The sequence below is a fragment of the Oncorhynchus mykiss genome, chromosome 22 (genome assembly GCF_057628025.1).
Source record: "Oncorhynchus mykiss isolate SJ-2025 chromosome 22, ASM5762802v1, whole genome shotgun sequence".
NCBI classification, from domain to species: Eukaryota; Metazoa; Chordata; class Actinopteri; order Salmoniformes; family Salmonidae; genus Oncorhynchus; species Oncorhynchus mykiss.
Window position 1 is genome coordinate 46,609,422 of NC_143043.1, and position 25,796 is coordinate 46,635,217.

At 42.9% G+C, this 25,796-nt stretch overlaps 2 protein-coding genes across 9 annotated transcripts in view; both read left to right on the forward strand.

Moving 5' to 3' along the window:
• Positions 1 to 7,158, forward strand: part of LOC110501885 (zinc finger E-box-binding homeobox 2) — a 76,777-nt gene extending 69,619 nt beyond the window's left edge. For 2 of the 6 annotated variants that reach the window (XM_090216230.1, XM_036959338.2), the window contains 4 exons: positions 108 to 216; positions 576 to 2,611; positions 3,083 to 3,182; positions 5,065 to 7,158. In XM_090216230.1, the coding sequence (XP_090072356.1) occupies positions 108 to 216; positions 576 to 2,611; positions 3,083 to 3,182; positions 5,065 to 5,651 (2,832 nt within the window). In that variant the 3' untranslated portion in view covers positions 5,652 to 7,158. Of the gene's footprint in view, positions 1 to 107; positions 217 to 575; positions 2,612 to 3,082; positions 3,261 to 5,001 lie in introns of all 6 variants that reach the window. The other 4 variants (XM_036959337.2, XM_036959336.2, XM_090216231.1 and 1 more) reach the window with 2 other exon arrangements.
• Positions 7,159 to 19,351: 12,193 nt separating this feature from the next.
• LOC149972872 (tRNA-queuosine alpha-mannosyltransferase-like) overlaps positions 19,352 to 25,796 on the forward strand; it is a 51,787-nt gene continuing 45,342 nt past the window's right edge. For 2 of the 3 annotated variants that reach the window (XM_090216232.1, XM_090216233.1), the window contains exons 1-2: positions 19,352 to 19,472; positions 20,141 to 20,283. In XM_090216232.1, coding sequence (XP_090072358.1) covers positions 19,431 to 19,472; positions 20,141 to 20,283 — 185 coding nt within the window. In that variant the 5' untranslated portion in view covers positions 19,352 to 19,430. Of the gene's footprint in view, positions 19,473 to 20,140; positions 20,284 to 25,796 lie in introns of those variants that run through there. The other variant, XM_090216235.1, reaches the window with a different exon arrangement.

Below are 25,796 nucleotides of genomic sequence, written 5' to 3' on the forward strand. Positions count from 1 at the left end.
TACCTTGAAATCTCGCCCAGTGCCTGGTTCATTTGTGTACTCCCACACTTACACAACACGTTTAGGTGGCACTGATGTGAAAACTCTCTTTTCTATCTCCTCCACAGCCCCAGCTGCTGAGTGAAGGGGCCGGCAATCGCAAGTTCAAATGCACTGAGTGTGGAAAAGCCTTCAAATACAAGCATCACTTGAAGGAGCATCTTCGCATTCACAGCGGTAGGTACTAAAATGAGTCAAGCCGGCATCAGCCCACCATTTTAAAATGTATTCATGTGACTGTGGCTAGATGACAGAGAGGGCTCATGCCATAAGAGTAAAATTGATAATGTTCCTTTTTGGCCTCTGTCAGTAAATGAGTCATTCTGTTTTATAATAGCTCACTGTTTCAGACCTGTTTTATAACTGACTAACGCCGCCATATGGATGAGGCCATAGCTCAAGAAGACAAGAGTTGAATAGAAATAGAAATTCAAATTTTCACACTGAAGGAAATCTTCAGCTATTTCACTACCAGCCAATTGCAAGCATTCAAAATGGAGTAACTTGAGATTCATGTACCATTTTATCGTTTATAGGCGAGAAACCATACGAGTGCTCCAACTGCAAGAAGCGCTTCTCCCACTCCGGCTCCTACAGTTCGCACATCAGCAGCAAGAAGTGTGTTGGTCTGTTCTCCGTCAATGGACGAGTAAGTAATGGAGGAGGCAACGCCAAGGCTGGCTCCTCCCCTAACTCCACCGCCTCCTCCCCGGGAAGCCCCGCCCTGGCTCTGCTCCGCCACAAGCTGGAGAACGGACGCCCCATGGGGCTCCAAGACCAGCAGGGCCACCTGGACATCAAGGCAGAGCCAATGGACTTAAACGACTACCGGCTACTGATGGCCTCCCAGTATGGCGTCGGAGGACCAGGGGGCTACATGAATGGAGCCTGCCGAGGAGGCAGCCCCCTGGGGGTCCACAGCTCATCCCAGAGCCCCCTGCAGCACCTGGGTGGAATGGGGTTGGACCTGCCCCTGCTGGGATACGGGTCCCTGGGGAACAACCTGAGCGAGGTGCAGAAGGTCCTCCAGATTGTGGACAACACGGTGTGTCGGCAGAAGATGGATGGGAACCCGGAGGAGATCTCCAAGCTCAGGGCCTATATGAAGGAGCTGGGGGCTCAGATGGAGGAGCAGAAGCTGGCCTTGTCCTCTCCGCGTGCCAGCTTCCAGGCGGTGGGCCATGGCAGCCCCACCAAGAGCATCATCGACTACACCCTGGAGAAGGTGAACGAGGCCAAGAGCCTGATCGATGACTCCAAGAGGCAGATCAACATGGACATAAAGAAGGAGAGGCTCAACCACTCGACGGATCGTGAGGACAAGTCGCACCACGGAAGCCACCTGGTTCCATTCCTGCCGTTCTCCTGCCAGTTCTGCAAGGAGACCTTCCCAGGGCCCATCCCACTGCACCAGCATGAGCGCTACCTGTGTAAGAAGAACGAGGAGATCAACCACCTTCAGCCCAGCGAGGACGTGTCTCTCAGCCACAGGGGAGTGTTCCCCTCAGACCAGCAGGCCTCCCTGCTGTCCTCTCTTTCAGAGAGGGGCGCCACCAGCCCCTCCAACCCCTTCAAGGACCACATGTCAGTGCTCAAGGCCTACTTCGCCATGAACACAGATCCCAACTCAGAGGAGTTGCTGAAGATCTCCATCGCAGTCGGCCTTCCGCAGGAGTTCGTCAAGGAATGGTTCTCCCAGTGGAAGAATCAGCAGCAACAACAACAACACAACAAGGGCAATGCCAACCACAGGAAGCAGTCACCGCCGCCAGAGCGGAGCAGTGCAGAGGAGCGCAGGCACCACAGGCTAACCAGGTCACCAATGTCCACGGCGCAACACGTGGACCGTATCATGGCACTCGCTGATTTACACGGTGGCAACACCAACGGTGACCGTGACGCTCTCCACAGACACTCAGAGGCCAACCAGTTTACAGCAAACAGGCAGACGGGTGACAAACCACTAGACCCCTTGAACCAACTTAGAAGCAGAACTCCATCTCCTCTAAATCTCTCCTCCACTTCTTCTAAAAACTCCCAGAGCAGCTCGTACACTCCAAACAGCCTGGCCTCTGAAGGGGACAGCCATGGGGGGGACGCACCGTTGGACCTTTCTCTGCCAAAACACATGATGAGCAACAGCATCTCACTGGGAGAAAAGAGGTCCGAACCAAACGGCTACGTCTCAGACTGCAACGGTGACCACCACCATTCCAGCCGGGAGCAGGGTACTGAGCCCATGGACTTGGCCCACATCAAGAAGGAATTCCTGGGCTCGGAGAGAGACAACAGAGGCAACCGTGGACACCAGATGGAGAAGAGTGTCAGCCCCATCTTTGGCATCAACCCCTTTGGTGGTGGTCACATGTACACATCTCTGCCCCCACATGGAGCATTCCCCCCGCCTAGCTTCATGCAGGCCCAGGCCAGCATCCCAGGCCTGAGGCCATACCCAGGGCTGGATCCAATGAGCTTCCTGCCCCACATGGCCTACACTTATGCAACTGGGGCGGCTACATTCGCTGAAATACAACAGAGGTCGAGGAAGTACCAACGGAAACCAGGTTTCCAGGTAAGCAAGCCCTTTTGTGGTTTCAGGTCCATTCACTAAATCCATTTTTAGTAAGAGCTTAACAATAAACATTTTGCCCTTTTAAATCTATGGATTTAGTATCTTTAGTATCTAATGGATAAGTTACACTCAAATTAAATGTTTTAGATTAGTAAAAAAAATAATGTTAAAGTTGTGTTTTTGTCAAATAATTTCCTGTAATTAGATGAGTTTGCACTGTGGCTGTCTGTTTTGTATATGCGTCCACTCCACACATCAAATCCACAACACAGACTTAAAAAGCCCATATGTTCCCCTTTTTATTGTCTCCTCTCCTGGGCAGTAAGAAGGGTCTTACACAGGTCGTACGGATCGACGACTAAGCCCTGTCCAGACTTGGGATCAAACTCAGAGCAGAAGGTGTCTTTGTTTTAGGTGACAGGTGTGGATTACTTACAAACAATTGAACAATATGCCTCTCTCATCTCATAGGGGGAGCTATTGGACGGCACTGTGGACTATCTGTCAGGCCTGGAGGACCTGACAGACGAATCCCTCCTCTCCCGGAAGAAGATTAAGAAGACAGAAAGTGGTATGTACGCGTGTGACTTGTGCGACAAAACATTCCAGAAGACCAGTTCCCTCCTAAGACACAAATATGAACACACAGGTATATAACATTTGGACAGTTGTTTTCTACCCCAACCACCCTCTTTACCTTTGTGCCAGTCCCCCTCCATGTTTTGTGTCATTTGAAAGCTGTTCTTTTTCTGTTATTTCATCCTCTCCATCTCTCTCTTTTTTTCCCTTCTTGATCACGTCATTTTTTCCCCCCACCAATCTTAATTGTTATTTTCCTCTCGTCTTTCATGATTCCCATTATAATGTGTTCAGATCCATGAACTTTAACGTGTTCCTTTCTTATTGGGGTTTGGGAATAGTGGGCTGTTTGGATATCAAAGCAGTTACATAAACATTCAGTAAAAGTAGAAGTGAGCATCATTGCATTCATCACAGACACCATAGTGGTAGTCATTCTGACTCCAGGCGTTCTAAATGACATCATCATATGGTCTCCAAAAGTAACAGGACCAGTGGCCATTTTGGAAACAAACGTTCTGCTTCAAGAGGGACTGTCTTTTTAAAGATCACGCTAGTATGTTAAGACACAGGGACATACAGTATATATACTGTGCCTTCAGTGACAGGGACGAGAATTACTGCGTCTACCCTGGTGGTATTTAACAGAATGACAGGTCGTATAGGAGGATTGCCTGTGTGGCATGTTTGGTTATTTTTTAAATGATCTTCAAAGATGTGACCTCTCCTCCTGGGGACTCCTCTCTTTCAGCATCCTGTAATGGAATGCCCCATGAGGAATTCTCTGTCTCCTCTATTTTTGTCCCACTGTAGGGAAGGTGGGGAGGGCGAGGGGGGGGGGGGGGGGCACTTAAAGTATGCCAACTATGGATGATGTCGCAGGCATTCCAAGGCTATCTGAGGATAGGAATCGCCTGTGTGTGTGTCTGTGTGTGTATGTGCATTCTGTTGCGTGGCTGCTCTCCTGTGTGTACTTTATGTGTATTGGCTTTCGTAGGATGGGAGGTGTTTGTGCATGTGAGCGTGGGATGTGCGCTTTTGGAAGGGTGCTATTATATGGGCCGATTGAACTTGCATTTGAGAGGCCCATTTTGTCTAATAGAAGGGAATATATTTCCGGTAGCACTGCTGAGTTGCAGTAAACCTTTAGTGCGAGGAGCTGCATGCTGCGGGGACAGGGAAGAGGGGCAAAGGGGGCTAGTGGTGTGAAGGTCCTCCTCCTATAAATATAACTGTCACACCATCACGTGAAGGATGCCTAATCCTACTCGTTTTAACCTGGACCTATGATGTCACGAGAACACGCTGTCACTGGTGCCAGGCTGCGCTTCAGTTTCACCTTGCTTGGTGTTCGAAACATCTGAGTTCACTGGCTTAGCTCGCTGCTCGCCGGCCCCGCCCATCATGGAGTGTTGAGGGGTTTTATTTCCACCTGACTCCCCGCCGTGTTTTCTAGCAGCAACTAAAATTAGCTCTAAAGTTAGATTGTCAACCATAAACTGAGGTTTACTTTTAACGCTTTGTTTTGTTTTCTAAAATGTATTTGAGAAATGTACTTGTATTTATTTGTACCATCACAACATTACTCATTCCTATCATTATTGTGTCCTCTAATAATTTTCACCATGATGGAGGGAATGAAGAAATCCGTAATGATGATATCAATGCTTTTACACTCAGTATGCACATAACGTGATCAATACATTCTGTGTCAAGTCAGACTAAATTCACTCTAATTTTACATGTGTACTACGTGTCTGTTCTCCTGAATAACTGTTTATTTTCCCTTTGTGTTTTTTCTGTGTTTCTAGGGAAGGGGACCATAGTAACACTGTAGTAACACCTCCTCTCCCCTGTCTCCTGTGTCTCCGCAGGAAAGCGACCACACCAGTGCACGATCTGTAAGAAGGCCTTCAAACATAAGCACCACCTCATCGAGCACTCTCGCCTGCACTCTGGAGAAAAGCCATACCAATGTGACAAGTGTGGCAAGCGCTTCTCTCACTCAGGCTCCTACTCCCAGCACATGAACCACCGCTACTCCTACTGCAAGAGGGAGGCCGAAGAGAGGGAGGCAGCTGAGAGGGAGGCGGAGGAGAGGGAAGCCTGGGACAAAGGCCAGGGCCCCATGGAGCCCACAGAGCTACTGATGAGGAGGGCCTACCTACAGGGTCTGGGGCCGTTGGGCTACTCAGACACCGAGGACCAGCTGGACGACGGGGGCGACACCATCCTGAGGGATGGCACGGAAGGAGGAATGAGGGGAGGACGAGGACAGACGGAAGTGGACGAGACGTATGAGGAGGTGACAGACAGACGAGAGGCGGGAAGTTTCAGGGAAGGAGAGGACGAGGGTGACGGAAGGATGGACACAGCGAGGGATGACGAGGGGAACGATGCAATGCATTCGATGGATGACAGTTCAACAGAAGGGAAAAGAGACACCAAGTCAGACCATTAGGAAGCAGATTAAATCAATTCTGCAGTCAGTCCCCCAAAAAATATTGCAGAAAATATTTGTCATGATGGTTTGTTTCATTTCCTTTTTCCATTCTTCCAGCAAACATGAAACTTGCTTTGTTTTCAGAAGGGCACTGCAGGGGCTAAGTCAAGCAACTTGTAGCTTCTCAGAAGCTCATAATGATGGACTCATGGAATGTGGTGACTGACTGCCAACATCAGAGTTGAGATGACAAGCTGGGTGGGATTATTTAAGAATCAACATTATGATGTAATAATGATTATCATTATAATAAACAAATTAAATGAAGCTGTCTTTAATGCACAGTGTAAAATAAGGCCTAAAAGCTGTGTGGTGCTATAATGTTGTTAACCCTTGTGTTTTATTGTGTTCATACCCCAAACCAGGAAATTGCACTCTGCCCCTTTAATCACTACAAAAACAATAAAAAAACTATTTAAAAAACCCTATGTATATTTATACCGTGCTTGAAGACTTGGTAGCAGTCCGGCAGTGTTGTACTTTGTCTACTACTTACTGTGATGTCCTTGGTTCTACCCTCCCTTTTTGCTCGGCAAACTAACCGCACCATTTTTTTGTCTTTATGTGAAGGAAACTTTAAACCTGTGTGATTTTGATGAGTCTTAAAATGGACTGGAATGAAATGACAGAATGAAATAGAGAATTGTGAAATACGAAGGGCTCCATATGACAGACACAAGAGACTTAGTATGTTTTATTTTCTCAAGAGAAAGCCTTATATGCAAACCTTTTCACCTGTGCGTTTCTGCAAGTGCCATCCCTGTACAGTGTAAAAATCAAGAGTTTACTCGTATTATCTTTGCTCTGGCTTCAGTATTAAATCAATATTTCATCTAGTTTTTCAAAGTACCTATGTCAGTATTAGCATCGATAGAGACAGCAGTTCGTTAGTTTACATGTTTGTGCAATTTTATGTACTTTTCATTTACCTTTTTTTCAGTATTACTTTTGTTTTTGTAGATTTCTTTTCCCAAGCATAAATTACATTTCAATCAAATTTTAAGATTGCCATTTTATTTATGTGACTCATTTTATATTTCCTAATTGTATTTATTTCATACTGTAGTGTACAGTATGATAGTTCCTCAACAAATATATTTTAGTAAAGGATTGTGTCATTGGCTATTGGAGAAAATCGTCAATAGAAAGCACTCTATGGTATTTGGAAAAACAGTCATTGTTTTAAATTGTCAATTTAGTTCTTATCATTTTATTTCCTTTAAACTACTGGAAATTTGCAATTTGGGGAACTTTTGATACAATATTGTGAAAACACTGTATTTTTTGACAATAAAAACTCCACTTTAGTCATCCAGGTACAGAGATTAAGATAGAGGGGGTGTTGATGGAAAATTCCTAAAATGTCTTAAGTAGGCTATTATTGAATTTTTTATTTCTCTTGGAAATGACCTCGAATAAATGTAGCCAAAATAAATTTGAATAAAGCTGTGTTGTTCTTCTTGTACTTGAATGACTTCTATTCATTATCGATCTAACAGTGATCATTTATACTTGCAAACAGGCCTGTAGCAGTCTCATCTCTATAGAATTTGTATTCAAGGTAAACTCAGCGATATGACGTGGATGCAGAACAGCATACTGTTTTTTTTTCCCACTACAACTTAGAGCGTTGAAGTGCAAGGCTCAACTTCTCCCCTGTTTTAGTGCCCTGGCTACCATGGCAGTCCTCAATCCATGTTCATAGGTTGAAGTGAAAAGTTATCGATTGCGACACATACAGTAAGCTTACATCTCATACGTGGCCTCACGTGGCTCTTAGTAACCACACAAAATACATACTAGCTGTTTTACATTGGATGCCGAGACGCAGTTCATCTTTCAGAATAGCCTATTTCTCCATAGGGAAACGTTTACCACGAGTAAGGCAATGATGCCTCTCAGGTTTGAGGATGGATTAACCTACTGTTTGTTTTCCAATGTCCTAACTAGAAAGCACATAGAAGGGATGTGAAAATGTTACAGTTCAGTGTGTGGACTGGAGACTTTCTAACGGAGCATGTCACAGAAAGAAGCGTTTGTGTGTTGTGTTTTTGTTTCGCTTTACAATTGAATAATAATTGTATTTGAACATACCAATATAATGGTATGTTCAATAAACATTTAAAAGGGAAACATTTTCAAAACTACTATAGACATTTCTAACTATCCCTGACAAGCTTCTAGTCAAGGATAGTTCCAATTTAATATAAAGTAATTAGCACAGACTTTTACTTTACTATAAAATGAGAAAGAATAATCATAAAATCTCTCTCTCAACTGTTAGTTATTGCTGCCTTTACACTTATGTGATTAGTTCTGCTGAATTATGACCTTCTGATGTGGATTCTACTTTATGTGAAGATTTCTTAGAGGCTGTGTGATAGACTTTTTTAAATTACTTTCGCCTCTTTGAAGTTTAAAAAGACTAGGCTTGAGCTCAAATTACCACAGCAGCAGACAACCAAACTGGCCATGAACTGTTTACATAGGATCTCAGAAGAACTACATTATCCATGACCTTACTAATTTAACTAACATAATGAAATGCAAATAAAACACCACACACACACACACACACACACACACACACACACACACATACACACAAGATAAAGTCTATTTTAGGATCTTGCAGATGTTGGGTAAAATATTGTACATATCTTCACTGAGTCCACTAAAACATGGAAGATCAGTTGTTGGCAGAGAATATGTTCACAAGTAGCCTAGAAAAATCATCCCTTGACAGTATTGTCAAAATAGTGAGCGAAAAAGCTATATCTCTCTCTTAGCCAGTGAAGACCTAAACAACGAACAGCGTAGGAGGCGTTCCTAAAACGACACCATCACGCACGGACGGAACGAGTGCGTCATTTTTTCTACCAATAATATTCAGGAAAAGGTGAGTTTTCGTTCCACATGCTGACAGAAACGAACACTGACATGTGCACTGCATGTTGTTTCAAACACTTTCTATAAAGCGACGCTTTATTTCTACATTCATTTGTCTTACTGAATAGAAAAACAATTGTCAATTTGCATAGGGAGACTGTAAATGTTTTCAATGACAAATATGGTTACGAATGGGAATGTGTCACTGGCAAAGGAGACGTTGTGTACAATCTAGCTCTGGTCCAGGGCATTACTGCGCCTTGTAAACTGAGCATTCTGGATCGGGCCAAAATACGAAATCCATGTGTAGTGACTGAATTCAATGTAGGCTACAAAGTAAAAAGGAAAGATGTTGCTAGAGTGTTGAATAACTGCTATCTGTAGGCTATGTGCCAGCTGCTATTTAAAAAAAATATGACTTATTTTGAGGGCATTTTGTTTACTGCCTTTTTGTTTTGTTTCCTACAGCATTGAACACATGCGCCTGAATCGGTTAGTCTAGCAGTTACCTAAAGCATTTTAACTTCGTATTATATTTCCTGAGCCTTGCCAACATGTCATGCGAAATCTAAATAGGCCTGGCCATGTGTTTTAAGCACTCTGTCACAAACCAGCCCATCATTTCAGATAAATATAGGTCCGATGGTATGGCAAAGAGACGGGATGGGATTTGTATAAAATTGAAGCTCACTTACTTAATTTTTACACAAATTAAAAACAGTTAAAATCGAAATTTGGAGAAAGGTAAAAACAAGCAACAGTGACTCCAGCCATGATCACCTTGTTGCTGTAGTTTCATTCACGTCAGACAATATGGGATTTAAAGGGATAATCCACCCCAGAGGTAAAAGTCTTCATTTTTTATTTAACCTCATATCTCCCTCATTAACTTTAAGCACCAGCTGTCAGAGCAGCTCATAGATCACTGCACCTGTACATAGCCCATCTGTAAATAGCCCATCCAACTACCTCATCCCCATACTGTTATTTTTTGTTGTTGTTGCTCCTTTGCACCCCAGTATCTCTACTTGCACATTCATCTTCTCCACACCTATCACTTCAGTGTTTAAATTGTAATTATTTTGTCACTATGGCCTTACCTCCCTTATCTTACCTCATTTGCACACACTGAACATAGACTTTTTTTCTATTGTGTTATTGACTGTATGTTTGTTTATTCCATGTGTAACACTGTGTTGTTATTTGTGTCGCATTGCTTTGTTTTATCTTGGCCAGGTCGCAGTTGTAAATTATAACTTGTTATCAAATGGCCTACCTGGTTAAATAAAGGTGAAATAAAAAACTTTATTTAACTAGGCAAGTCAGTTAAGAACAAATTCTTATTTACAATGAAGGCCTACCCTGGCCAAACCCGGACGACGCTGGGCCAATTGTGAAACTCCTGTGGATTTGGTGAAAGCCTATGTTGTATCTGTAACCACGTTTCCATTCATATGTTTTTATGCGAGCAATGTCGTACCGTATAAAACAAAATCAAGACACCTGTCATGGAAACAGGAAGTTTCAGTACAATTTCATGAATGCAGCCAGATCATTTGTTCGTTCGATATGGTGGGATCATTTTGTGTCGGTAAGAATAATTATGCGAGAAATGTCAGTGGAAACACCTTTATGCGCAAATATTTATATAATAGCCATTATATCAAAGTAAATTAGTCATGAGATGATATGGTATGTGATCCTTCTACTACAACTCAGGAAACCATGCCGTTTATTTGGCTACAGATGAAATAACTTATGATGAACTTCACAGGTTGATGAAAGTACACAGTGATCTTGATGCTCCTTTATACAGTAAATATCGAGGGGCTGATTCTGGTGACATGATGATCGATACTTGACTGCCATTTGACTAATAAAAATATTCTCGCTCTTTATCCATAATAATCTCATCATGTAGACTAGTTTACCCACTCTGTATCTGAGCGCAAATGCCAAGACCAGAGGCACATTTGGTATTTAACCCAACAGTTTTTGTGACAAACTAGAGTAGAATTAAAAATGTTCACTTCGGGGCCTGAAACGCCCCATAATTCAATTTGCGATGATTGTACATCCCTAACCCTAAGAAAAGCCAGCCAAAACTTAAAACCTCAACGTCAACATACAAGTGTAAGTAAAAACAAATGTAAATATGTTAGAAGTTGTCCTACTAATGCACAAACACGTCTTGTAAAAGTAAATATGTTTTTGTTTGGTTAGCTTTTGGATATTGTAGAAATAAAACATGTTCCTTCTTCAGAAGTTCCAGCTTGGCAGGCCGACGTTAGTTAGCTCATTCATTTGCTAGCTATTATACTTATAGTAATAATTATATGGTTAATATAAGTAGACATGCAATAATAGAGCATATGAAACACAATCGTTGCAGGACGAACGAGTGATGAATTTCCGAACAAAAATGTAATGAATTAAAATTAATTCCTTCCTCCCTCGCCGCTTGCCTTGTAAGTGTAAACTCGTCAGATGTCATGATACGTCATCAGAAGTGTCCACTTATTTTGAGGGCTGAGGGGAGAGGGTATGTCTGTTAAGTGTTTGGAATGCAGGCAATGTCTGTGGGAAAGTGCCATTGTTGCCATAGCAATGTACTCTGCACTCGCTTTGGGCAGAGGCGGACTGCAAGTTGAACTCCTGAGATGGACTCTTAAATTGATAGTGCAGTTTGTTAGTTTTTTTTTTTTTTTTACAGCTAGCTAGCTACTGACTTTGGTATTATTGTTTGGATTTACGTTTGCTAGCTAGCTAGCTAGTCAGCCAGCCCAGAGAGAGATCATTGCATTGTGGGTTTTGTAGTCGACTTGAGCTGCAACAGATTTCCACAATGATTTTGACGTTGCTACATTACCAACCTTGTTATGAGGACAAATTGAAAAAAAAAATCAGCAGAAATATAGTTTTCACATATTAGTGTTATTTAACGTAATCATAGGAATTTGTGGTTTGGGATGGATTCTAAAAACACATGTCATACTGTTCACTAGTTCAGCATCGGGATTAAAACACTTGTTTAGCTCCATGACAAGTCAAACAGCAGTTACCTAGCCAAACAGCAGTTACCTAGCCAAACAGCAGTTACCTAGCCAAACAGCAGTTACCTAGCCAAACAGCAGTTACCTAGTCAAACAGCAGTTACCTAGCCAAACAGCAGTTACCTAGCCAAACAGCAGTTACCTAGTCAAACAGCAGTTACCTAGTGAAACAGCAGTTACCTAGCCAAACAGCAGTTACCTAGCCAAACAGCAGTTACCTAGCCAAACAGCAGTTACCTAGTGAAACAGCAGTTACCTAGCCAAACAGCAGTTACCTAGCCAAACAGCAGTTACCTAGCCAAACAGCAGTTACCTAGCCAAACAGCAGTTACCTAGCCAAACAGCAGTTACCTAGCGAAACAGCAGTTACCTAGCCAAACAGCAGTTACCTAGCCAAACAGCAGTTACCTAGCCAAACAGCAGTTACCTAGTAAAACAGCAGTTACCTAGCCAAACAGCAGTTACCTAGCCAAACAGCAGTTACCTAGCCAAACAGCAGTTACCTAGCCAAACAGCAGTTACCTAGCCAAACAGCAGTTACCTAGCGAAACAGCAGTTACCTAGCCAAACAGCAGTTACCTAGAGAAACAGCAGTTACTTAGCCAAACAGCAGTTACCTAGCCAAACAGCAGTTACCTAGCCAAAGCCATCTACTACAGTCATCTCTTCCTCTGCACTGTTTTTAGAAAAAGTCGCACGGTTCTCTGCAGCTGTGTCGACCCGTTCTCCATAGAACAAGCAAGCCAGCCATACAGACACTCTTCTGCCATCCCGCTCCCTGGTGTCCTCATGGTCCTAAAGTCAGCCCCTCTAATACCGCTAAACTGCATTGACATTTAATTGGGATTGCAATGATTTTAGTAGCCTATTTAAAATGGTTGTTGAGCTAGGGTATGGTGACTGGTCACAATGTATGACATTTTTTCTGCCAACATCTGATAAGCCAACTCATACTAAATAGTACCAAGTACGTCAACTCCATGATGATTTAATCCACGGAGTTGAGCGTAGACTACAGATTTTGAAATGAACATCTGACTAATTAGTCACTATGCAGTCGATAATATATATTTTTTTACATTTTAAACCCTTTCTTTGTTTGATGAAATCCATACTTTTTAATAAAAAAATCAAATAAAACCATCAACTGCTCCCTTGTTGAGATTCAATTGGCACATGGACATTTGCGCTGAGTTGCCATTTTAGATCAACAGCAATGAGGAAGCAGTCGGTAGTTGTATTTGATTTATGATTTATTAAAAAGGATGGAATTCAACAAACAAGATAGGCACTCAACAACAGAGGACAAACATAAGTACACGGTAAGGATAAAAACACACTAGTCTGCGCTCAACTCCGTGGATGAAATCATCGTGGACTTGAGGTACTTTGTAAACTTCGGATCAGAGTAAAGTGTTGTCGTTTATGACAGTTCACTTACTGTGTTAATCAACAAATGACATTCTTTGTTCTTACTGCAGTAGACCTAGCTCATAAGTGAAACTTTCACCAGTGATGTGGTTTTTAAATGACTAAGGCTCTCTAGGCCTACTTCAAAGGGATGCTCTACATTTACAAGGCCACCCAAAGTCCTGAGAATTGCTTACACACAATGTAAAAGCCTTTTTTCAGTCGGTGGAATGCCTGAAAGTGTGATAAGTCAGCTGCATGACAAATCATATTCTGACCGATACAGTATGATTTTAATAGCAGAGTAAATCATTTTATATTCAATCAATTTTTGACAACCCCTTTTGATTTGAACAGAACCTTCCATACGTATTTGCCCATTGTAGAAGTGCTCAGAAAGTAACTTTTTGGACCTGAATGCCAAATCATTTGAGATAAAGGTGATTTTTGCATAACCCACCATACCATGAGACATACAGTACCAGTCAAAAGTTTGGAAACACCTACTCATTCAAGGGTTATTTTTTATTTGTTATTTTTTACTATTTTCTAACCTTGTAGAATAATAATGAAGACATCAAAACTATGAAATAACACATCGAATCATGTTGTAACCAAAAGTGTTAAACAAATCTAAATATATTTATTTTTTAGATTCTTCAAAGTAACCACCACCTTGATGACAGCTTTGCAAACTCTTGGCTTTCTCTCAACCAGCTCATGAGGTAGTCACCTGGAATGTCTTTCCAACAGTCTTGAAGTTCCCACATATGCTGGGGCGGCAGGGTAGCCTAGTGGTTAGAGAGCGTTGGACTAGTAACCGGAAGGTTTCAAGTTCAAACCCCCGAGCTGACAAGGCCCCTGAACAGGCAGTTAACCAACCAGGCCGTCATTGAAAGTAAGAATTTGTTCTTAACTGACTTGCCTAGTTAAATAAAGGTAAAATAAATAAAAAAATATGCTGAGCACTTGTTGGCTGATTTTCCTTATTTACAATGACGGCCTACCATGGCCAAACCCAAATGAGGCTGGGCCAATTGTGCGCCGCCCTATGAGACATTCACGGCATATATGATACATATGTGATACAGCCTGGATTCGAACCAGGGACTGTAGTACTCTTGCACTGAGACCACTTGGGTCTCTTGGGAGCCGATTTCAATGAGCATTTAACAACAGAGTTTTAAACTGCCCTACCTACACTTGGAAATCCAATAGTTATTATTTTTGTAATTATGGTGCATTAAAACTATAGGCAGATTTACCAAACTTTGTGGAGACAAGCGGAACCTCCAGAGTTAACCATCACTGCGAGCTGGACACGAGAAGGGAGTAATGAAGTGATCTAAAGGGATTTAATAAGAGTATACTGTCAATCCTATGTAGGAAACCCATTGAAATCATAGAAATAGATAATAGAATACACATAACCATTTAAGTTGACAATCGACGGTGGGTGGGCCGGGCGGCCATCTTTATGGTAGTAATTTAAATGTAGCAGCTAATTTCCAGTGGTCTGAAGGGATAGGGCCATTCTATGAATTATAGTATTGAAATGGCACCCACTCTGTATTCAGAAACATGTTGTGTCTCAACTGATGGTGGGCACTACACCACCTCAGATGATGTAACCTAGGGTCTAAGCTACATCATATGTGAATATGAAAATAAAGCCAATTGTAGTTGACACATTTTCAGATAATTGACATTAAAGGTTCAAAACATTTCCATTTGACAACCTTTGTTTGTAAGCTTTTAAATGATATCAAACCCCAACCGTTTATGTTTTCGAGTGACACGGTGTCTCATGGATTGGTGGGGTAGGCAAAATGTTTAAACTGAGCACCTTTATCTCCTGAATGTTTTGGCATTGAGGTCCAAAATGTAACTTTCTGACCACTTCTACCATGATCAAACATGTATGTAAAGTTTTGTTTAAATCAAAAGTGATGCTGTCAAAAAGTGATTGAATTTAAAGGGATTTACCCAGCAGAGTATAGAGGCAATAGCACAGTTATAAAAGCAAATGAATGGCTCACCTCTCACATGTAGGGTCATTTCCAAAAGGAGGACTGATATTCTTGAGTGGGGCACTCCAGTTTGTCATATATAGTCTGTGAAGTTCTACAGTGTAAAACACATTAAGGACACATTAAGGACACTTGATTGATCTTTCCATGTCATAGACTGACCAGATGAAAGCTATGAGCCCTTATTGATGGCACTTGTTAAATCCACTACAATCAGTGTAGATGAAGTGGAGGAGACCGGTTCAAGAAGGATTTTTAAGCCTTGAGACAATTGAGACATGGATTGTGTATGTGTTCCATTTGCCTTTGAATGGGGTATGGTAGCAGGTGCCAGACACACCGGTTTGTGTAAAAAACTGCAATGCTGCTGGGTTTTTCACGCTCAACAGTTTCCCGTGTGTATCAAGAATGGCCAACCACCCAAAGGACATCCAGCCAACTTGGCACAACTGTGGGAAGCTTTGGAGTGGGCCAGGATCCCTGTGGAATGCGTTCGACACATTGTCGAGTCCATGCCCCGACGAATTAAAGGCTGTTCTGAAGGCAAAATGAGGGGGTGCAACTCAATATTAGGAAGGTGACCTAAATGTTTTGCACACTCAGTGCATATTGGACTGCCTTTCCATTTTCCTGGCTATTGTTCATATCACTGTGCCTTCTCCTTCTCCCCATTCAAGGCAGCACAGAGAGATTAACACATGTCCATGTGCCTATAATTATAGCTGTAGTCCCTTTCAGTGGATCCTTAAATGATTCGCTTTTACATAAAGCCTGCGCTTGTGAAGTACAAGGGCACGACTCCCTCAATTAAAAGAAGGAAAAGTCACTGCTCACTCATTTCACCGCTTTGAAACCTTAATCTGCGGAAAATGGGTGCTGCCTCCCCTTTTCTAATATGAGATCAAAGGAGTCCTGAATAGCATTACACGTTCCTTGCTCGATGTGGGAAGCCGCTTAAATTTGCATTGTCAACCTGAAAAGCCTGCCATGAGAAGACTGAATGAAAGGTTTTTAGGACGCAATATTACTCTCTGTTTTGCTGGTTGAGCACTGATCCTAATGGAATCAGGGTTAGTCTCATGACTGCAGTACCCACTTTTGAACGATATCTGTGAATGTTATTGCCCTATGACCCATAACTTCATTATAAATCAGGATGGAAAATTCTATACATTAGGAATGTAGTCTATTTCAAGTATGTCATCTAACTAAACCTTTCAATCAAAATATTATACCTTGATATATACCATGATATCTATTCAGGTTAAAGGAAGAGAAAATGACAGAAGCTAACCTATTTTCTCAAATGTTTTCCCACATGTCAAACTGCAGTTTATTTGACTGTCTAGTGTATGCATTTCTATATTTAGATGTGTAGTAGGTGTGTTATGTTATAGATGTATTTACGACATTTGTCAAGTGAGACCTCATCCCTAACTACCTTCCGGACGGTGCCTCCGCCTCAGTCTGCCACGTTCTCAGCATCTACAGTATCTGAGGCGATATCTCATCCGATCTTATGTTTAGGATAAATAAACCCTCACAGAGGAAGTATCAGATCTATAGCCTCTTCCCTTTCAAACCCCATCCAATAAGTTGATGCCCACACACACACACACACAAACAGAATGCATGCTTAAACCCTGAATGGCCGAAAGGACCAAAAGGGAGGTGTTGGAATCTGGCACGCTCCAGCGATCTGTGTTTGTCGCTGGCCACTGCAATCCCATCCAACCTGCTATCCGCAAGGGCACGATGGGTGTAGTGCTTCTGGTGACGACTTTAATGGTCACGATTGGTCTTCACTGTGACGTCTTTATGCATTTTTTATATGGAATCACAGCGGCTCAGGCTGCCTCCCCCACCGTTGCTATTTAGGGCTATGTAAATCCTGCGTTTCTGCATGAAATCCCTTTGCACCTCAGGGCGGTGTGTGTGTGTGTGTGTGTGTGTGTGTGTGTGTGTGTTTTTCAAAGGTACACACACATGATTTATAAAGCTGTGGCGATGATTGGCTGATTGTCCTTAGATCTTCACTGTATTCGCCCTATGCTCTGGAAATGTTGTCAGTAATGTTGAGGATGTGAAGCTACATTATAAATGTGAAGGCATTGTGCTAAAGATTAAACCAGACAACAACAATTGTCCAATATTCACTTTTTGTCATATTGTTTTGTTTCCAGACAGGTGTTTTCGGTCTAAAGACTAACCCTATCTGAGAGTCTCCAGACAGACAGGTGTTTCAGTCTAAAGACTAACCCTATCTGAGAGTCTCCAGACAGACAGGTGTTTCAGTCTAAAGACTAACCCTATCAGAGTCTCCAGACAGACAGGTGTTTCAGTCTAAAGACTAACCCTATCTGAGAGTCTCCAGACAGACAGGTGTTTCAGTCTAAAGACTAACCTTATCAGAGTCTCCAGACAGACAGGTGTTTCAGTCTAAAGACTAACCTTATCAGAGTCTCCAGACAGACAGGTGTTTTCGGTCTAAAGACTAACCCTATCTGAGAGTCTCCAGACAGACAGGTGTTTCAGTCTAAAGACTAACCCTATCTGAGGATCTACAAACAGACAGGTGTTTCAGTCTAAAGACTAACTCTATCTGACAGTCTCCAGACAGACAGGTGTTTCAGTCTAAAGACTAACCCTATCTGAGAGTCTCCAGACAGACAGGTGTTTCAGTCTAAAGACTAACCCTTTCGGAGAGTCTCCAGACAGACAGGTGTTTCAGTCTAAAGACTAACCCTTTCTGAGAGTCTCCAGACAGACAGGTGTTTCAGTCTAAAGACTAACCCTATCAGAGTCTACAGACAGACAGGTGTTTCAGTCTAAAGACTAACCCTATCAGAGAGTCTCCAGACAGACAGGTGTTTCAGTTTAAAGACTAACCCTATCAGAGAGTCTCCAGACAGACAGGTGTTTCAGTCTAAAGACTAACCCTTTCGGAGAGTCTCCAGACAGACAGGTGTTTCAGTCTAAAGACTAACCCTATCTGAGGATCTACAAACAGACAGGTGTTTCAGTCTAAAGACTAACTCTATCTGACAGTCTCCAGACAGACAGGTGTTTCAGTCTAAAGACTAACCCTATCTGAGAGTCTCCAGACAGACAGGTGTTTCAGTCTAAAGACTAACCCTTTCGGAGAGTCTCCAGACAGACAGGTGTTTCAGTCTAAAGACTAACCCTTTCTGAGAGTCTCCAGACAGACAGGTGTTTCAGTCTAAAGACTAACCCTATCAGAGTCTACAGACAGACAGGTGTTTCAGTCTAAAGACTAACCCTATCAGAGAGTCTCCAGACAGACAGGTGTTTCAGTCTAAAGACTAACCTTATCAGAGTCTCCAGACAGACAGGTGTTTCAGTCTAAAGACTAACCCTATCTGAGAGTCTCCAGACAGACAGGTGTTTCAGTCTAAAGACAAACACTATCTGAGAGTCTCCAGACAGACAGATGTTTCAGTCTAAAGACTAACCCTATCTGAGGATCTACAAACAGACAGGTGTTTCAGTCTAAAGACTAACTCTATCTGACAGTCTCCAGACTGATAGGTCAGGTAGTGAAATGAATAGTCAGCATTCACAGTGTCCTTACCTTGTTATTCACTCCTGGGTGGTTTGGTGCGTTGGGGATTCCCTTTCATAGCAGCGTGAGGGGGAGAGAACGGTGACATGAAGCCTTTCAGTTCATTTCTGAGGTGGAAAGATGTCAGTACCCTGAATACTCTGAAGAGGTGGGCGAAAGGTATAGGTGAGGTGAGATTTGATCGTCAGTGGGTCCATTTCGCAATGGTTGGAAATCACCCCGGAGATGTGGTCTAAGACTTGTTGTTTCGTGTTCTATTCCAGATGAGATGTTTGTCTTCTGTTAGCTGTTGTTATGCCGAGCTTTCTACAGCAATGGTCCATCGTCTATCCACGTTTTTTTTTTTTTTTTTTTTTCCCTGTGTAAGCGTCTATAATGTTTTGTGCTTGACAAGAGTCACACACAGTAGGTCAGAGATGTCAATATGTAACAAAGATTTCTACATTTAGCTTTTGTTTACACATTTAATGCTGCCAGTATGTGTTGGTATTCCATTAGGGGTTTTGGAACAATGGGTCACAATTGTGCTTTCAGGAAGATAGATTTTTGTCATTGGCCTAAACTTCTGTTTGACCTGTAAAACATCCACTTTCTACTGAACTCCACGTCTTTTAAACTCCTAAAGGGTTTGTCATTTACACAAAGATTGCACAGCTCATTCCCTGCTTAAGATATGACTTGCATTTCAGAGCGAGAGAGGGACCAAGATATTGACTGATTGGAAAGTCTGTGGGCGAACGATGAGTTACCCATTGTGGGCAGGAAGAATGAGATGGAGGACCGTATTTACTGTAGATGTAAACTGGATGTCATGGTGAGAGAATTAATTAGAAAAGAAATTGCACTCAAACACAGTTTTTATTTTATTAAACTTTATTTAACTAGGCAAGTCAGTTAAGAACAAATTCTTATTTACAATGACGGCCTACCTCGGCCAAATCCTAGCATAGTACGATGCTGGACCAATTGTGCGCCTCCCTGTGGGACTCACCACTAACGGCCTGTTACGAAACAGCCTGGAATCGAACCAGGGTCTGTAGTGACGCCTCTAGCACTAAGATGCAGTGCCTTAGACCACTGCACCACTTTGGAGCCCAGTGTCCTGTATATCAATGTATTCTCAGCATTTTAGGCTGCCATTTCCTTCTATCGCCATCACTCATATTCTTCCTTGCGCTTGCCATTCCTTTACACTACCAGATAGAGTTTGTGATGACTATTTTACAAAAAACAAATTTGTATGTGATTGTCAATTTACTGTAACTAATACATTTGGAAAAGACTGTGTGGGGTTAGCTCAGCACATATTTGTATTTGTTCCACAGGAAATGAATAGATTATACTTCCCAAAATGTAACTGGTCTTTTCCCTTTCCCTGCCAAGGAGGCCTTCATTGCCAACCTCTGATTTCCCTATCATTTCCTGTTCTTACTGCAGTGTTCTTTGTCCTTGCTTATGATCATCCCATGTTTCTCTCCTCAGATTCAGCATAGCCTATCCATGAGTGTGCTTCTGTTGGAGGTGCTCCCACAAGCAGCTGATAGACCTGTTCAGAGAGAATGTGGAAGACTGCGTAGCCATCAGCAGCCCAATGCCCAGGCCATCCCGGCCAGCCCCTCATACAGGTTAACACAAGTTAATTGATACATTCCTGAGTAAGGTTGCTAGGTAATTGGTGTTGCAAAACGTACACTGGGTTTCTCTTTCCAAGACGTTGTTTGTGAGTTTCTATGTACAGTGAGCTCAGTATAGGGGAAATCCAATTCCTCTGTTTTGGTACAGTGAGATGGAGAGTGGGGCATGCGTTTGTCAGCTATTCTAAGGTACCCTGGCATCACTCACTACTAGATGTCAGAGATTGGGATTCCATTCCGTCATTTACTTCCACGTAGAGGGTTTAGGTAATATGTAGAGCAGGTGTGTCACACTCATTTTGGCCCGCAGGTTGCATTCAGTCTTCACCAAGGTCTGGATGGCTTCACTTAAAATGTATTATATTTTCTCGTCATAAAAATTTGCAAACATCATCCTCTATCCCATGGTTTCCTAAACTCGACCCCCTGAGTGCTCTGGCCCTACACAGCCGACTCAAATAGTCTTGATGATGATTTGGTTATTTGAATCAGCTTTGTAGTCCTTGGGTAAAAACCAAAACGTCGGCCCCGGGACTGAGTTTGGGTAACCCTGCTCTATCCCATTGCTTCTAGAATTTCCAATGCTCCCTGATTGTCTATCTTTCGTTTTGATTACTGTTAGCAAGCTGGACCGCGTGAAGAGACTGTAAATACAGGTTCATTTTCGTTTCTACACAGTTTCCATTTGGTTTTAGTCATTTCCATTTCGATTGAGATTGTCCCCCCCCCCCAATGTATTTTTTTCTAAACAAAATAATTGAAAGGGTATGTTTGACACCTTATTAATAAGGGAAGAACCCAATGTATAACAGTAGTTAGTCATCCTCTTTTTGTGCGTTGGAATTGCTTGCATGTTTTATTGGCTACTTTCCTTTGTCGTTAAGCCAGAGTGTGCAGTACAATCATTTGATGAGAAACTCTGCTTTGCAGACACTGGTCTGATTCAGGACTTGGTGAGTACTTGACAGATTGCCAAAGTTGGGGTGATTTACTATACGTTTGGAAAAGCGATGCAGTGATGCTGCAGTCCTTCCACACGCCCACAGGACTACCACTCAGGATGATGTGTAACCTTCTTGTTTGGTTTTTGATCTCTTATCTGTCCTATCTGCAACACTGCTGTAACGGTTGCTACTGAAGAAACACAGTGGGCGAGCCACGTCACATACAGTAGAGTGAAATTCCTACTTCAAAAGGTCATCAGTCAAAATGAAGACAGGTAGTCAAATCGGTAGTGGCTAGATAGCCTACATTATGGAGTGCCATGTTGCTAAGTAATAGCTCATACAGTAACTAAACTAAGCAATTTTCTCTTTCTCTTCTTTTTGATGATACTTTTTGATACAGAACGAGATATTCCCTTTTCCCTAAGTGAAAACAAGTTGTAATTCAACACATAACAAATCAAAATGTTCTACTTATTATTCAGATAATGAAAACTGAAAGCAAAAAAAAGAATCTATTTCCTGCTAAAGTGATACATTAAGTAACTCCTCCAGTCTCTGTGCTTCTAATTCTTAACTACACAGGATGTCCCTGTGGACTATTCTACTGGCAGGAACAAGTCAAAAGTAGAGAACTCTCATCTGGTTTGAGTCAGAGCCCTGCATTACCAACAGAGTTTAGGCGGTGAGGGTGATTTCTGTAACGTGCAGTACTGTAGGCCTCTTTTGGTTTTGATCGAAGGCCCAAACAGGCCAGGAAATTGGGCTAATCCCAGGTCTGAGAGGCACACGGGGACGTGATCTTAGCGATGGCTCGTGGACTCTACCACATCAAAGAGTCCTGCTCATGGGTAAAGGGGACTGACTGACTGATGAAGGGACGAGCCATGGCTTGAAGTCACTTAGGGAGTTGCTGGAGCTTCAAAGACTCATCACTGAGCACGCAACAGATACAGAGACGCCGCAGAGAAAGATGGAGAGAGAGAGAGATGTGTGTTCCACAGGGCTGCGGTGGAAACGATGCAGTTCTTATAGTCTTTAGCCGTACCCTCATCCTACTCCTCCTCTGTTCCTCTGGTGATGTGGAGGTTAACCCAGGCCCTGTGTGTCCACAGGCGCTCTCATTTGCTGACTTCTGCAACCGTAAAAGCCTTGGGTTCATGCATGTTAACATCAGAAGCCGCCTCCCTAAGTTTGCTTTATTGACTGCTTTAGCACACTCTGCCAACCGTGATGTCCTAACCATATCTGAATCCTGGCTTAGGAAGGCCACCAAAATTTTTGAAATTTCAATCCCCAAGGTTGCGGAATTGCAATCTACTGCAGAGATAGCCTGCAGAGTTCTGTCATACTATCCAGGTCTGTGCCCAAACAGTTTGAGCTTCTACTTTTAAAGATCCATCTCTCCAGAAATAAGTTTCTCACTGTTGCTGTTTGCTATAGACCCCCCCCCCCCCTCAGCTCCCAGCTGTGCCCTGGACACCATATGTGAATTGATTGCCCCCCATCTATCGTCAGAGTTCGTACTGCTAGGTGACCTAAATTGGGATATGCTTAACAACCAGGATCTCAGCTATCACTGCCTTATTGTCTGCGTCCGTTATGGGTCTGCGGTCAAACAACCACCCCCCATCACTGTCAAACGCTCCCTAAAACACTTCTATGAGCAGGCCTTTCTAATCGACCTGGCCCGGGTATCCTGGAAGGATTTTGACCTCATCCCGTCAGTAGAGGATGCCTGGTTGTTTGCTCACCATCTTAAATAAATAAATCTTAAACATGTAGAACTAAGAACAGATATAGCCCTTGGTTCACTCCAGACTTGACTGCACTTGACCAGCACAACAACACTCTGGGGCGTACTGTACTAGCATCGAATAGTCCCCACGATATGCACATTTTCAGGTAAGTCAGGAACCAATACACACAGTCAGTTAGAAAGCAAAGGCTAGCTTTTTCTAACAGACATTTTCATCCTGTAGCACTAATCCCAAAAAGTTTTGGGACACTGTAAAGTCCATGGAGAATAAAAGTACCTCCTCCCAGCTACCCACTGCACTGAGACTAGGAAACACTGTCACCACTGATAAATCGAGATAATCGAGAATTTTAATGAGCGTTTCTCTACGGCTGGCCATGCTTTCCACCTGGCTACCCCTACCCCGGCCAACAGCTCTGCACAACCCACAGCAACTGCCCCAATACCCCCCCCCCTGCTTTTCCTTCACTCAAATCCAGACAGCTGATGTTCTGAAAGAGCTGCAAAATCTGGATCCCTGCAAATCAGCTGGGCTAGACAATCTGGACATTCTCTTCCTAAAAGAATCCTCTGCCATTGTTGCAACCCCTATTACTAGTCTGTTCAAACTCTCTTTCGTATCATCTGAGATTCCTAAAGATTGGAAAGCGGCCACGGTCATCCCCCTCTTCAAAGGGCGAGAGACTCTAGACCCAAACTGTTACAGACCTATATCCATCCTGCCCTGCCTCTCTAAAGTCTTCAACAGCCAAGTGAACAAACAGATCACCGACCATTTTGAATCCCACCGTACCTTCTCCGCTATGCAATCTGGTTTCCGAGCTGGTCACGGGTGCACCTCAGTCACGCTCAAGGTCCTAAACGATATCATAACTGCCATCGATAAAAGACAGTACTATCCAGCCATCTTCATCGACCTGACCAAGGCTTTCGACTCTGTCAATCACCGTATTCTTATCAGCAAACTCAACAGCCTTGGTTTCTCTAATGCCCATCTCTCATCCACCCTATTAATTTTTTTATATATTTTTTATTTCACCTTTATTTAACCAGGTTGGCCAGTTGAGAACAAGTTCTCATTTACAACTGCAACCTGGCCAAGATAAAGCAAAGCAGTGTGACAAAAACAACAACACAGAGTTACACATGGGAAACAAACATACAGTCAATAACACAATAGAAAAATCTGTATACAGTGTCTGCAAATGAAGTAAGGGGGTAAGGCAATAAATAGGCCAATAGTGGCAAAGAAATTACTATTTATCAATTTACACTGGAGTGAAATATGTGCAGATGAGGATGTGCAAGTAGAAATACTGGTGTGCAAAAGAGCAGAAAAACAAAAACAAATATGGGGATGAGGTAGGTGGTTGGTTGGATGGGCTATTTACAGATGGGCTGTGTACAGCTGCAGCGATCGGTAAGCCGCTCTGACAACTGACGCGTAAAGTTAGTGAGGGAGATATAAGTCTCCAATTTCAGTGATTTTTGCAATTCGTTCCAGTCATTGGCAGCAGAGAACTGAAAGGAAATGCGGCCAAAGGAGGTGTTGGCTTTGGGGATGACCAGTGAAATATACCTGCTGGAGCGCGTTGCTATGGTGACCCGTGAGCTGAGATAAGGCGGAGCTATAGCTAGCAAAGACTTATAGATGACCTGGAGCCAGTGGGTTTGGCGACGAATATGTAGCGAGGACAAGCCAACGAGAGCATACAGGTCGCAGTGGTGGGTAGTATATGGGGCTTTGGTGACAAAACATATTTGCTGAGTAGAGTGTTGGAAGTTAATTTGTAAATGACATCGCTGAAGTCAAGGATCGGTAGGATAGTCAGTTTTACGAGGGTAAGTTTGGCAGCATGAGTGAAGGAGGCTTTATTGCGAAATAGGAAGACGATTCTAGATTTAACTTTGGATTTGAGATGCTTAATGTGCGTCTGGGCAGAGAGTTTAGAGTCTAGCCAGACACCTAGGTATTTATAGTTGTCAACATATTCTAAGTCAAAACCGTCCAGAGTAGTGATGCTAGTCGGGCGGGCAGGTGCGGGCAGCGATCGGTTAAAGAGTATGCATGCGTTTTACTAGCATTTAAGAGCAGTTGGAGGCCACAGAAGGAGTGTTGTATGGCGTTGAAGCTCGTTTGGAGGTTTCTTAACACAGTGTCCAAAGAAGGGCCAGATGTATACAGAATGGTGTCGTCTGCGTAGAGGTGGATCAAAGAATCACCCGCAGCAAGAGCGACATCATTGATACATACAGAGAAAAGAGTCGGCCCGAGAATTGTTGAACCTTGTGGCACCCCCATAGAGACTGCCAGAGGTCCGGACAACAGAACCTCTGATTTGACACACTGAACTCTATCTGAGAAGTAGTTAGTGAACCAGGCAAGGCTGGGTGGATTATCCTGCTGGGGGAAAGTTAGTACATCTGGGTGATGTTAATGTTTTACCTGCTGGTTTTAACCAATGGCTATTAAATGCATTTTAGAGGTTGGCATCGGAGGGAACATTTAATTCTGACATGGCTCAGCTAAAAAAGACAGTTCTCTCTCACCTCCCAAAGTTGAATTTTAGTCACACAGTAGTAGGATTAGAGGATTAGGAAGTAAGGCTTGGCATTTGTTAGTGAGGAATTCATGTATTTGCAGATAGATGAACTCACCATCCTGACCCACTGTGCTGTGTTCTGGTCTAGTGTGGTCTGGTCCTCAGGGTACTGAACCTGTCTGAGCTGGTGGCCCTGTGCCCTGATCTGGCCACACTGAAAAATGTGCTATACTTTCACCAGAACCAGCTGGTCTATCC